General features: G+C 35.0%; 2 protein-coding genes across 3 annotated transcripts in view; both read right to left on the reverse strand.

The window, feature by feature from the left end:
* The window catches only part of LOC129796979 (neuroligin-4, Y-linked-like), a 78,234-nt gene that overhangs the window by 44,721 nt on the left and 20,448 nt on the right, over nt 1-13,065 (reverse strand). The window lies entirely within an intron of this gene.
* LOC129788638 (putative nuclease HARBI1) lies at nt 2,746-6,794 on the reverse strand. The gene is made up of 2 exons (XM_055825286.1): nt 6,782-6,794; nt 2,746-3,590 (listed from the first exon to the last, which is right to left on the reverse strand). The coding sequence occupies exons 1-2, from the start codon at nt 6,792-6,794 to the stop codon at nt 2,746-2,748; spliced, it is 858 nt and encodes a 285-aa protein (XP_055681261.1).

Here is a 13,065-nt window from a genome sequence, read left to right on the forward strand (position 1 = left end):
CCGAGCAAAATCGAAAGTCGTCAGATCGGGCTCAAACTTGGGATGAGCACGAATTAGGGTCCCCACATTCCAAAAAACGTATGCGCCAAACAAAAATTTTCCGGCCGTCCGTCCGTCCGTCCGTCCGGCCGGCCGGAACCTAACGCTAAATTGCAAGAGAACGGTGATAGATAGAGACTTGCGGTAAACGGCAAAGTTTAAATATCGACCGGAAGACATCCGATTATGATGTCAAATCCACTCCCCCACCCCCCCGTCCGCCATTTTGAATAACCTCAAAATTTTGTTTTCGCTATATCTCAGCCGCTATTATAGCTAGAGGGCTGAAATTTTGATATGTTGTAGGGGCCATCAGTTTCATTTTAAACATTATTTTTGTGTTCTAAAGTAGTCAATATATACTTCTTTGAGTGTATCAAGAGGTCTATTGAGCGCATTTCACGGCAAGAATTTTCTTATTTTGCGAAAAATTCAATACTTTTGAGGCAGTATTAAGAATTTTCAATTAATTTAAATGTTTAATTTGTTTTTTTTTATCACATTTTTTTTGGAATGTTCAGGAGCTTTTTTTGGATTCTATTTTTTTTACCCTAGAGAATGGCATAATGAAGCTCTGAAAGCTCTAAAAATAGGGTTTTCTTAAATTTGCACAAAACTCCGAAGAGAGTTACAATGAAGCTCATAAGGAAGCTTTTAATAAAAAATATATTTCTGAAAGAATGAGTATGATCATAATATTTATTTAATATGCTTTTAGCCAAATTAAGGAGTACCAAATTTTGTATGGGAAGAGTTATTCGATGAAACAATCAAATTTCGCATAATTAAAAAAAAAAAGAATAAAAATAACAAGATATTCTGGATTTTGTCGGCAGACAAAATCCTGGTTATAATAAGATATTCTGGATTTTGTCGGCAGACAAAATCCTGGTTACAATAAGATATTCTGGATTTTGTCGGCAGACAAAATCCAGGTTATATTAAGATATTTTGGATTTTGTCGGCAGACAAAATCCAGGTTATATTAAGATATTCTGGATTTTGTCGGCAGACAAAATCCAGGTTATATTAAGATATTCTGGATTTTGTCGGCAGACAACATCCTGGTTATAATAAGATATTCTGGATTTTGTCGGCAGACAAAATCCTGGTTATAATAAGATATTCTGGATTTTGTCGGCAGACAAAATCCTGGTTATAATAAGATATTCTGGATTTTGTCGGCAGACAAAATCCAGGGGCTGTATTCTCTAAGCGGGAGAATTATCCCGTGATAAGTTTCATAAAGCTTTTCACGAAATCGTATTCTGTAAGAGATGAAAATATCCCACCGATATTATCACGCTCATGGTTTGAGGTTATGTTTTTCTCCTCCACTTTTTGCGGGGAAAAGTATAAAAATTCTTATAAAATGTAATGAAATATTCTAAAACCCACTAAAATAGCATTGCTCCATCATGGAGATAGGTTCTAGTACTATTTGAGATGGAGAAAATTGAAATAACATAATAATTTACACATTTAATTTTTGGATTATACCATGGAATTCAAATTATAAAATTCCCGCCATGACAAATGAAATGCCAAATATAATTTAAGGTTATGTTTACAAAGTGCAGTGAAAATGAGTGTAAGCAGGAATAGAAGGCCAACAGAGAGCCAGAAAGAGGCTCTAATAAATTATTTGGAACTGAATTTAGACGTGGCCCGAAATCAGTAAGTAGAAAATTAAAAATCATTTGACTTTTTTTTTTTTAATTATTTTTTTTTTACAGATTCTCCAGCATTGATGGCAGCAATCTGCTTGCTACGAAATGGGACGAAGTTGCTGTGTCCCTCAATGCCCTTGGGGGCGCTTGCAAAAGTGGAAGTCAGTGGCGAAAATGTTGGGCTGATCTGCGAAAAGCGATGAAAAGTCGCTTTGCTCAACTGAAATCCCGAATGAACCTATCCGGCATAAATGGGAACGATGTGGTTGAGCAAATGACTGTGATAGACCAACGTATTGTAGGAATCATCACACTAGAGGCCATAGTTGGCGACTCAACAACCGAGCACGGGATTCAAGAGAGTGAAATGACAGCAAGAAGATCAATTAGTAGGAATACCCAAGGCGGACCTTCTAATGCCAGAAGTTGTGATAGAGAGCTTGTATCGACCCAGAACAATCCAGTGGAGGCGCCTCACAATGCAATTTCCTCTCAAATAAATCCTCTTCCTCTCGGGGAACCTGGACAATCAGCAAATCCTCGAACAGCAACCCAGAACAATCCAGTGGAGGCGCCGCAGAATGCAATTTCCTCTCAAATAAATCCTCCTCCTCTCGGGGAACCTGGACAATCAGCAAATCCTCGAACAGCAACCCAGAACAATCCAGTGGAGGCGCCGCAGAATGCAATTTCCTCTCAAATAAATCCTCCTCCTCTCGGGGAACCTGGACAATCAGCAAATCCTCGAACAGCGACCCAGCGGATTTCGATACAGCAACAGCGAACAACTCGACAGGGGCGATCAGATGATTCAACAGAGCTAAATCTCTTGCAAGAGATCGTACGTATCAAACGGCAGAAGCTGGATATTATGAAGGAGATGAATGAGAGAAGTAAGGCTGCAGAGAAAAGGAAGGAGGAGGAGCATCAATTGAGAATGGAATTTCTTCGTCATAAAATTCAGCAAGCAAGGGGAGAATTACTAAATGACAGACTTTCACATTAAAATAATTAGTATTTTATTAGTAAAATTCTTTTAAAAATAACTTTGAATAAGATTTAATCTTTGTCGCCTTCCCTCCTCAAGCAAAGCTACGGAATCAATTTCTGTTTCTCCATGCTGGAGATGCTCAGCATTCTCATCGTTTACTACTTCTTCTAATATTTCCTCCTCGGATGGCAATGGATATCCTTCTGCGATCATGATGTTATGAAGAGTAGAGCATGCGTTAATAATTGCACCTGCCCTGTTCGGGGAGTACATCAAAATCCTTTGCCTAGAAAGACATCGGAATCTGGATTTAAGGACACCTATGCATCTTTCAACCGTGCAACGCGCTTTTTTGTGTGCTCTGTTATAGGCTTCCTCCCTAGGAGACTGTGGATTTGCAACTGGTGTCATTAAATATGGCATTTGGGCATATCCACTGTCTCCTAATAACCAGCTGTTTCTCTCATTGTGAACGTGTCTTTCTCTCAAAATTTCACTAACATTGGATGATCTGAAGACGTGACTGTCATGGGACGCTCCACCAAACTTCGCATTCACGTTCAGAATAGTGTAATTGGCGTCACATATCACTTGAACGTTTTTTGTATGTGCAGCTTTCCTTACCGCATAATACGCTTGTTCGATTTCCCTTTTTGGTCTTTTGATAGATACATGAGTGCAATCAATGCAGCCTATGATGCCAGGCAGTAAGAATTTTCTGTAGAAATCTTCCTTTATTTGGTTTTTTCTGTGCTGAGCCGTTGGGAATTTGATGAACCGGGGTGCCAGATGATTATCAATTACCTTTGAGACTTCGTGGATAGCTCGGGACACTGATGGTTGGGAGAATGATATAGCTCTCTCCTGACCAATGGATTTTTGGTAGGATCCTGGAAAAAAGACAAAAAAAAATTAGCAAAATGAAGTTAATTATATCATGTGAGCTAACAAGAAAATACGTACCAACAGCGAAGAAACGCAACGCGCAAAATATTTTTTGATCCTTCGAAAGGCCAGTTGATCTATTCCTTGAGGACATATGTGGCTTAATAAGCCTCAGGAATGTTCTGCATATTCCTTTGGTGAGTCTGAAGTTCTTTTTGAAGTCGTTTTCACTTAGTTTTTCCAACGGATCGGAAAGTTCTCTTAAAAGTTTCGCCAATTGTTGGTTTTCCTTGTTTCTCTCTTTTTCTCTCCTCTCTCGAATCCTTCTATGTACAATTACTTCCATTTCCACTTGACTTACAAGACACAACACAGTACTTGAGGCGATTACTGCCGGCAATTACAATATTTGGTGTTAATTAGGAAGAAAAACAACAATATTTTCATTAAAGAGCTTTGGTTTTGACATTTCCGAAAAAGCTCTACACAAAAATTGTCATCCACTTTTCACTCCCCGCAACAGAATACAAATTCGAAATTCGGAGAAAACGAGATTGTGAAAAGTTTCACGTGAATTTATCACCGGCGTGATATTCTCCTGCTAAGAGAATACAGCCCCAGGTTATATTAAGATATTCTGGATTTTGTCGGCAGACAAAATCCAGGTTATATTAAGATATTCTGGATTTTGTCGGCAGACAAAATCCTGGTTATAATTAAGATATAGTGGATTCTGGATTTTATCGGCAGACAACTGTTACGCGTTTGGCATTAACTTTTTATAAAATAAGTTGAAAAGAAAAAAAAAATATTTTCTCTTCAAAGTGCACTTTGCGCTTAAAATTAACTTATTATAAAAAAGTTTTTTTAGAGGTAAATTGTATTTTTAAATCATAAGAAATTTTGAGGTTTTTCATAAATTAAAAAACTAAAAATGATCAAATTATTATTATTTTTTGAGCACTAGTCGACTTTGAGTCGACTTGAGATCGACTACGACGACTTACGACTAGTCGACAAAATTGATCAACGACGACGACTCAAGAAAATCCATCGACTAGTCACTAGTCGCGACTTCAACTCGACTAACTTCGATCTCTAGTCCATACTCTAGTGGTGGCTCTGTATAAAAATATATAGGTACAGGTATGGGGTCATAGTTCTGAAAGAGCAGAATTCATTTTTGTGTTGGCATAAACCCCCTCGAGAGATACTTGTTTTGAATCCTTGGGGATCCGCTTTTCAGACCTTCGCTTCACAAAAATGTACATGAAAGTGATTGATAGCTGTATGCTCTCTTTATTGTCTGAAATTTTTCTTTCCACTCCACATTCCTCTCTATTCTGCACCACTCGAGTTTCTCTGTATATCATACATATACTTTCCAATCCTAATATCTTAAACCACCACCACCCCCAAGCTGAGTATTATATTTTAAAGAATACGAAAGCTATCTTTTTTTCTCTCCTCCCAACATATTATGATATAGCTGTGAGAAGTCTCGGCTGCCCAATATACAATATATATACTTTGGGAAATGTTTGATTTTATTTAACAAGAGACGAGGGAACAATTTTTATATTTTGCCTTACATATCGAAATATGAAAGACTGTATGTACATGCCCATATTCGAAAATTGGGTTCCATAGCAAAATTTTGCTGATGTGGTTAGCTGACGATTGGCAAAGCTATACTGGGTATATTAAAGTTCCAAGTCATGCGGTTCCAACTATGAAAAATATGAAAAATGTATTCAATAAATTGAAAATGTAAGTCACGGAGTTGCAGATGTCCCTTTTCGGTTGGCTAAAAATTCATAAAGGAGTAAATGTTTCATATATATAAAAATATATATAAATTCAGAAAAATTATTATTTAAGAGAAACAATTTCTTTATTTACCTCCCAAAGGGATAAATGTGGGGATTTTTATTTGTTAAATTCATATTGTGATTTCTAGCTCTGGGACACTTAGCCTAGGGGGAACAGTATTTTAGCTACACTACAAACCCACACTGTACACACATTTTCTCATCTGTGGTATACAAGGTGTCCAGCAGTTTCAGCGAAAATGCATAAAATTTTTTTTTTTACAAAACTAAAATGATCACCATTAAATTCACATTAATACTACCCATACTATTTTAGGGTTATTTTTTTTGAGAAATAATTTTTTATATATCAAAAAGTACATAGAAATACTTCAAGAAAGAAACGAAAAACATAAGTTAGTCTATTTGAGTAAGAGAAAATTAAATAAAGAATATTTAAGGAAGAATTGTTGAAAAAAGGAGGAAAATAAATGAAGACAAGTCTTATTATAATTTCACGGAAAATGTTGTCACACCCTGTGCATAATACACAAAAGCTGAAAATTAATGGCACCCCATTTGTATGCGGTATTGCCTTGAATTTCTAGGTTTGGAATATTAATATTGATGAGTTTTCCGCTTTTTCTCAGCAAATCTTTCTTGGTTTCAGCCCACAGCGCGGAATATTTCCTCGTTGCTTGTGGTTGGAACAACATTTTTTACATGCTTCATTAACCACGGCTTGTATATGTCCACAAGAGGTTTCATCTGGGGGAAGGAAAAGCGAGCGTGGGTCAGGAGATCTATTCAAATTTCCTGCCATCACAAGAAAGCTGTAATGTTCTTAAGCGGAAATTGGTTCCTTTTGAAAATGCTTTCACAAGGCATGCCTCCTCGTGGGTGAGCTTCATGCTTGTGCTCTGTCTTCGGCCGGCAAAGAAATGTCGATTGAATTCTGAGAAACGGAAATAGGTCATTTTTTAGTATATCGAACTTTAATGTGTTTCCTCTGATATAGCAAGCATACACATCTAACAAGGATACAACTGCGGGAGATGATTTAAGTTTTGCGGGTTTTCTATTTTACTTGAAAGTACATACATATAAATGGATTTTTGTATATAAAATACATAGCAATTTTCTTTTCTATTCTCTGTTTTTTGCAATACAAAGACAACCAATTTTGTGCTGCAATAAAAAGAAATATATATTTTAGAGAAATCTTGTATTTCAGATTAGATGCATTTCTCTTTAAAAGGAAGTATGCAGGGAAGGATTCGTATACCCAAGTGTTTCCACATTATTTCCCAACGGTAAACAATTCCTCGTTCCATAGTTCAATTTGGAGCATCACAAAAATATTACATTATCTCCCCAGGAATTACCCAAAATTACCATCGTTATACGTAATGCAAAAGTTATTGTTCCGGGATTTCAAATACCTATACATATTGTGTAGGTAACTTAACTATATACAACGCTTTACAGAGCAAACAAGTTGATATTTACGCTACACTGCAAGGAAAACAAGAATTCAGAATTAATTAATCGAAAATGTAGGTACAATTTAAACTCAAAGACACAAAGTGCACGAATAGAGTAATTAGTTAAATTTTAATTTATCACATGAGTACATTTATTTCGAAATTAATTGCACTGTGTTAAATTTTATTTTCCAATACGCAATAATATTTTTTATATGCTTTATATATTATTCCATCTGAATGAACAGAACACAGCTTATGTGTACCATAAATAGTATATTAAAATTCTTTGAACGATTTTTAAATACTAAGGTCTCTTTTAAGGGATTTATTATTAACCCCAATATCTTAGAATGTACTAGACTAAAGAATATATATAAAGCTTCTAGAATTCTAGCTGTATACCCAAAAAATCTCTTTTTATGAAGAACATCATTTTAAATTAAAATTAACTTTGTCTCACATTTACTAAATTGTTTTAAAAAGAAACTAAAATCAAATGTTGGATACCCCCATTAATTTATTTTACAACAAACAGAATCATCACACCGTGAGAGAATTAGCCTTCGTTTCATTTTATTACAAGAGTTGTTTGCGTATTGAGTCCATATGGCAACCATTATGTAGGTTAATTTAACGAGTACAATTGTTAATTTGGTTTTAATGCAAGACAACAAAAAATATATATTTTGAACTCATAAATTAAATGTAGGTAGTTATAAACAAAGCAATTACGTTAAATTTTAATTTTCTTTTTTTTACAAAATTTTATGTATTTCCAATAAAACATTAATTTAATTGAAAAATACCAATCACAATTAATATATCTTTGTAGTAAAAATGTCCATAATGATTATAATGAACCATCATTTATACAACACAATTTATGAAAATAACTCTTGGCATTAAAATCAATTAAACTATAATGAAATTTTTAGAGATAATAATATCAAAATTTATTTATATAAATGAAAAACAATGATATTGAAAGGTCACGACGTAACCGGAGAAGTTAAAGTAATTAAAAATTTTCAGTCGCTTCAAACAGTTTTCCACAGTTTGCAGTTTTCAGTATATTAAAAATGCCCAGTCAGTTCTTTTAACTGTGATAGATAAAAATGACTTTTCACTAAATTTTCTATTGCATACACATCTGTGTAATAAATTATAATAAATAGCACAATTTCTGAGAAAGTGGCAAGTCGTTGTCTCTTACGCTGTCCCAACTTTTCCATTCAAAGTTTTCTCACTTCTTTGCTCAAGAAAGTTTTGCTTGGTTTTGGATAAATTGAAAAAAAAAAATCCAAAAGATTTGGCAATTTGTACATCATCTCAAAAAAATCTATGTGTTTTCTTACTGAATATACAAAAAACAATCCTTGTCTTGAGCTATGAAAATTTTGCATTCTAACTCTACCGTAAGACGGTCGAATTCGTTTTTTTTCTGTGTTGAATAAGGCTTTTACGAACTTTCGGCATTTCTCAAACAATATATGCAAGTCATCCTATATATTAACATCCGGATAAGAAACTTCCACTCTCCAAAGATGTTTCATTGCACCGAAAATTTGGGGAACATTAAGTGAATTTTCAAATTTATTCACAACTTTGCTATATATAGTTTGCGATGGAAAACCACGCTTTGGAAGCCACCAGGAAGCGGCTGACTGAGAAATGTTTTATGAGTGGTCTTGAAGTTCTATTCTGAATGGATTTAATTTTCAAAGACGCATAAAGTGGAAATTGAGAATTGGCCAAATTGGCAATTCATCCCAAGATTCGTCCACAAACTATCAGCTTTAGTTTATTTAAAGATTCGAAAGATTCTCAATACAAAAAAAAGAGTGCTGAATGGGATATAGCTCTCAGTTTACCTACAAATTATTACAGATCGCCGCGTCACACAAAACGCTCCTGGGCAGACAGTTTTCTCTCCGCGTGGAAAATTTGCGAAAACAAACGACCCGGAGCTGAGACCATTTGTCAATGTCACTCCGCCTACCTGGAGGCGAAGAAAAAGGCAAGATTGACGACTCGAGGACGGGAAGTTAGGACCTAGTATATGTATACCACTACAGTCGAATGAGGGAGAAAGGCAGTCGACAAGGAATTCCCAGGACGATTTTTTTTCCTAGGTATATACCATCTAGAAGATTTTATTATTTAATTATTTAATTTATACCTCAAACCTCAAATCAAACATTATGTGCGGTGCCATTTTCCGGGTGACACAAATACTGTTACAGCTCCCGTAATGAATCGCATCTGCAATGCGAATACAGGGATCTAGGGAGGGAATTGAAGAGGATTGTGTTTTACCTGAAATTGAAATTTTTGATGAATAAATCCAAAAAAAGGTGATAATTTTTCCAATTCTCTTTTTATTTTATAATTTTCGGAAAGCTTTTCGTTTCTTTTGCTAGTAAAATTAATATAGCATAAACTAATTTCCCAAAACATATTTATTAATAATTTAATTTAATAAAATACCATATTGGCTAAATGCAAATATAATGCTATAAAGTTTAGAAAACTTTCAAAGAGCCAACATACATTATGTATGTTTATATAGTACTAATATAAAGCAAAAGCTCTGTGTGTAGGGTGTCATGTAAAATGGTTACATGAGAAAATAATTGGAAAATTCGTGGTTAAAGACAAATTTCCACTTATTATTGCAGCAGATGTTTCGCCCTACGTCTGAATTTTGAACACTTGTGAGAGATAATTACGGAATTTGCGGCTTGCAGATGCCGTCAGCATCAACTATTGCTTCACCAATTCCCAAGCTTTTGGGACATAATTTCGTATTAGTGGAGTGCGTGCTATACTTTTAGGCTTATGCCTACGGGGGAGATGCTTTCAAAAACATTCCGGGGAAATTTTGCAATTTGTAGTTCTATCTACACGAGATATAGTCGTTGCATTTATTAGCCTTACTGTTGGGATTTTCGTGGAAAGCTCTTTATTAGTAGAACATACTTGATGAATCCCATATAGACAAGTCATATATGAAATAACTTTGTTTGCAATAGTAATAAAATTTCTGCATATACGGTCATCCTATGTCAATCATAGTAATATTAACTACGAAGCTTTTAATGCAAAAATCCTAAAATATATTATGATGGTGTATGCAAGGATAAGTAATAACTAAAATCTCTTGGTTTAACTTCAGAGCTGATTAGTACTGTTAAACTAACTAAAAACAGTTTACAGAGGGCAATATATACTTAAATATAACTATAAATAAATATAAAAGAAGAGCTTGTAAAACATACTTTTCCTGCTAATATTTATCCTAATAGGTTGGTGTAGGTACCTATGAAGATTTGCTTATAATCTTTCTTCTTTGTAGCTGCATTCCTACCTCACATTTCCCCTTCGTCTAAAATCAAAAGTCCTCTCCGAGCATTCTGTTGATTTTCTGTACATATATGTACCTATTTCATAGCTGCGAGAAATGTGTAGAATAAATATTGTGCTTAGGGTTTTTAGCTCTTTCCAACTTTGAGAATATACCCCACCCAAAGTACAATTTGTGGATTTGAGTGGAGAGCTCTTTCTTCTCGTATTTATCAACTGCGGGACACAAAGAATGGTCCCTCATTTGAAACTTGCACAGCACAACTTTGGGGCAACTCTATATCTTACTAAAAAGACGAAGCACTCCTCCTCTATTTTCCCCCCAACACACCCTTAAATTGTGGCCTGCACTTTAAGTATAGAGTATATTTTAAGATTCTTTTTCTTCTCTCCTTTCTGCAAATCTTTTCTCCCATCCAGCAAAAATTCTTCGCCTGTTCTGTCTTTATGCCACATGAAAAATGCAACGGGAAAGAAACTGAGCACATTCTCGATTTATTCTTCAGTGCTATAAGAGGGACAACAATGAATGAGTTGAGACTTGTACAGCTCAGTCCATTAAAGTTAATGGCTCAGTCATGTTATTGATCAACCATCCGAAGTCTTTAACACACTTGTGTCAGTCTCTTCGGGGGGATAAGTGAGTGAGTGACACGCCTAGGAGAGGGATAATAAAATCACGCCAAGTATTTTGAAATGGGCAGACTTGAGATTGATTCTATATTAGGGCTCGGACTTTCGATCTGAACATCGAAGCTTCGGTGATTCGAAGCATCGAAGCGTATTCGAAGCACTGCAAAAGAACTGCTTCGTTTTTAAAATGCTTCGATTATTCGAATAATCGAATAAGCTTCGAAGCTTCGAGTAATTTTTAGATATTCGAAGCTTCGAAGCTTTTTGAAATATTCGAAGCTTCGAAGCATTTTAGGTATTCGAAGCGGATGGACGACTCGTTTTAAAAATGCACAATTGAGCTGCGCTTATTTTTGTGAATTTGCGTAGCTTGAAGAACTTTTCTTATAAAATTATCCTCAAGCGCGAAGCGTCTTTAATAAAAAACAATGTCCTTAAGAAATTATTTTATTTTTAAAAATCTTTTTTTTTAAGGTGTCTTCAAGCGCGAAGCGCCTTTAATAAAAAGTAATTAGTTGGTGTTCCACTTCGTGGCCAACACCAAGTATTGTAATCGTCGGAAAAACCGACCACCTCAGATCGGGCTCAAACTTGGTATGAGCACGTTCTAGACATCCCACATTACGAAAATGGTGGTGGAAAATTTTTGATCCGGCCGGCCTTCCGGCCGGTGGTCCAAACTTTGCCTTATATCTCCAGAACGGTAACAGATAGAGACTTCGGGTTTGAAGTTTTCTATAGAAATGTGGGTGTAAAATTTCATTTTTTTGCATTTTCAGAATTCAAAATGGCCGCCGTTCGCCATTTTGAAACACCGTCAATCAGTTCCCTTAGAGCTAGAGGTCTGAAATTTTAGTATGTTGTAGGGCGCAGTGAGACGTTTTCATCAACAATTCATACTTGATAATCGGTCAAGCCGTTTAGCAAATATGGCGACCTAAAGCAAAAAGTGTTTTTTCGATATAACTTGAGAACGGCTTGACCGATTTTGACGATCTTGGTATCAAATGAAAGATTTCGATAATCCCTACAACTATCTAGAACATTTCAAGTTCCAAAAATTGCCGCAAGAAGCGCTAAAATCAAAAACAAAAATTGCCTAACTTTAAGGGGCTATATCTCCGAACATCTGTTATAGATTTCCTTTAAATTTTGATATGTTGTAGCCTGACTCAATATCTGTCACCAGTCCGAAAATGAAGAAAATCTATGTCGTCGTTTAGAAGATATGACTATTTGAAAAATTCTTGAATTTGAAAAGTTCTAAGAGTCATATCTCTTGAACGGTCTGTCCGATTTTGCTCAATTTGGTATCAAATTAAAGGTTTTGCAATTAAGGGATGGTCACGTTATTTTGGAAACTCTACAGGAACAAAATGGCCAAAATGTGAGAATTTCAAATAATTTTTTTGAGCACAAAAATTTATTTTCTAAATTGAAAATACTGAATTCTTATCAATATTTGGCCATTTAACAAGAGTGCAAGCAAATTTCGAATTTTTGGTTTCAAAATTAGCTTGAAAATCGCTCTTGAAAGTCCCCGAGTTTCCAAAATAACGTGACCATCCCTTATCTGCAACTTTCTAGAACATCAGAAACCTCTAGAACCATTCCTTCATGACGAAAATTGCGAAAAACTCTTTTTGTGAAGCAAAAATCCGCCACTTTGTGTTCTAGAGGTGACCTTGAAAATCATTGAGATATATGTCAAATTATAGCTTATTTCAAGACCTTTCCAAAACTAATCACGAAATTTCTGTAGGTGTTATAGAACTAGAGATATGACCATTTTTATGCATCAAATTGCTGATTTTCACAAAAAAATAAACTTTGCCTACTAATATTGCTCACAAATAGTATTTCAACGCATAAACAAACTTCTACACGTTGTGGGACACCAACTCTTATAACTGGACGCGTTATGATTGACTTTTCTTTTTGAAAAAAAGGAATGAATGAATATGATTTTAAAGATTTTTTAATTACCAATGTTTTTTATTCGGAAAAAAAATTATTTCTAAACAAAGTTTCATGTTTGACTAAATTGTTTGTAGTTTTCGCGATTTAAGGACTTTCGAGCGCCATTTTGAATTTTTTAAGGGTCACAGGGAAAAATTCATTTTATATTTCTCAGGTACCTCCTACAGAAAACCGAATTTTCAGTCAAATAAAAAAATCATTGCGAG

The sequence above is a fragment of the Lutzomyia longipalpis genome, chromosome 1 (assembly GCF_024334085.1).
Source record: "Lutzomyia longipalpis isolate SR_M1_2022 chromosome 1, ASM2433408v1".
Taxonomy (NCBI): domain Eukaryota; kingdom Metazoa; phylum Arthropoda; class Insecta; order Diptera; family Psychodidae; genus Lutzomyia; species Lutzomyia longipalpis.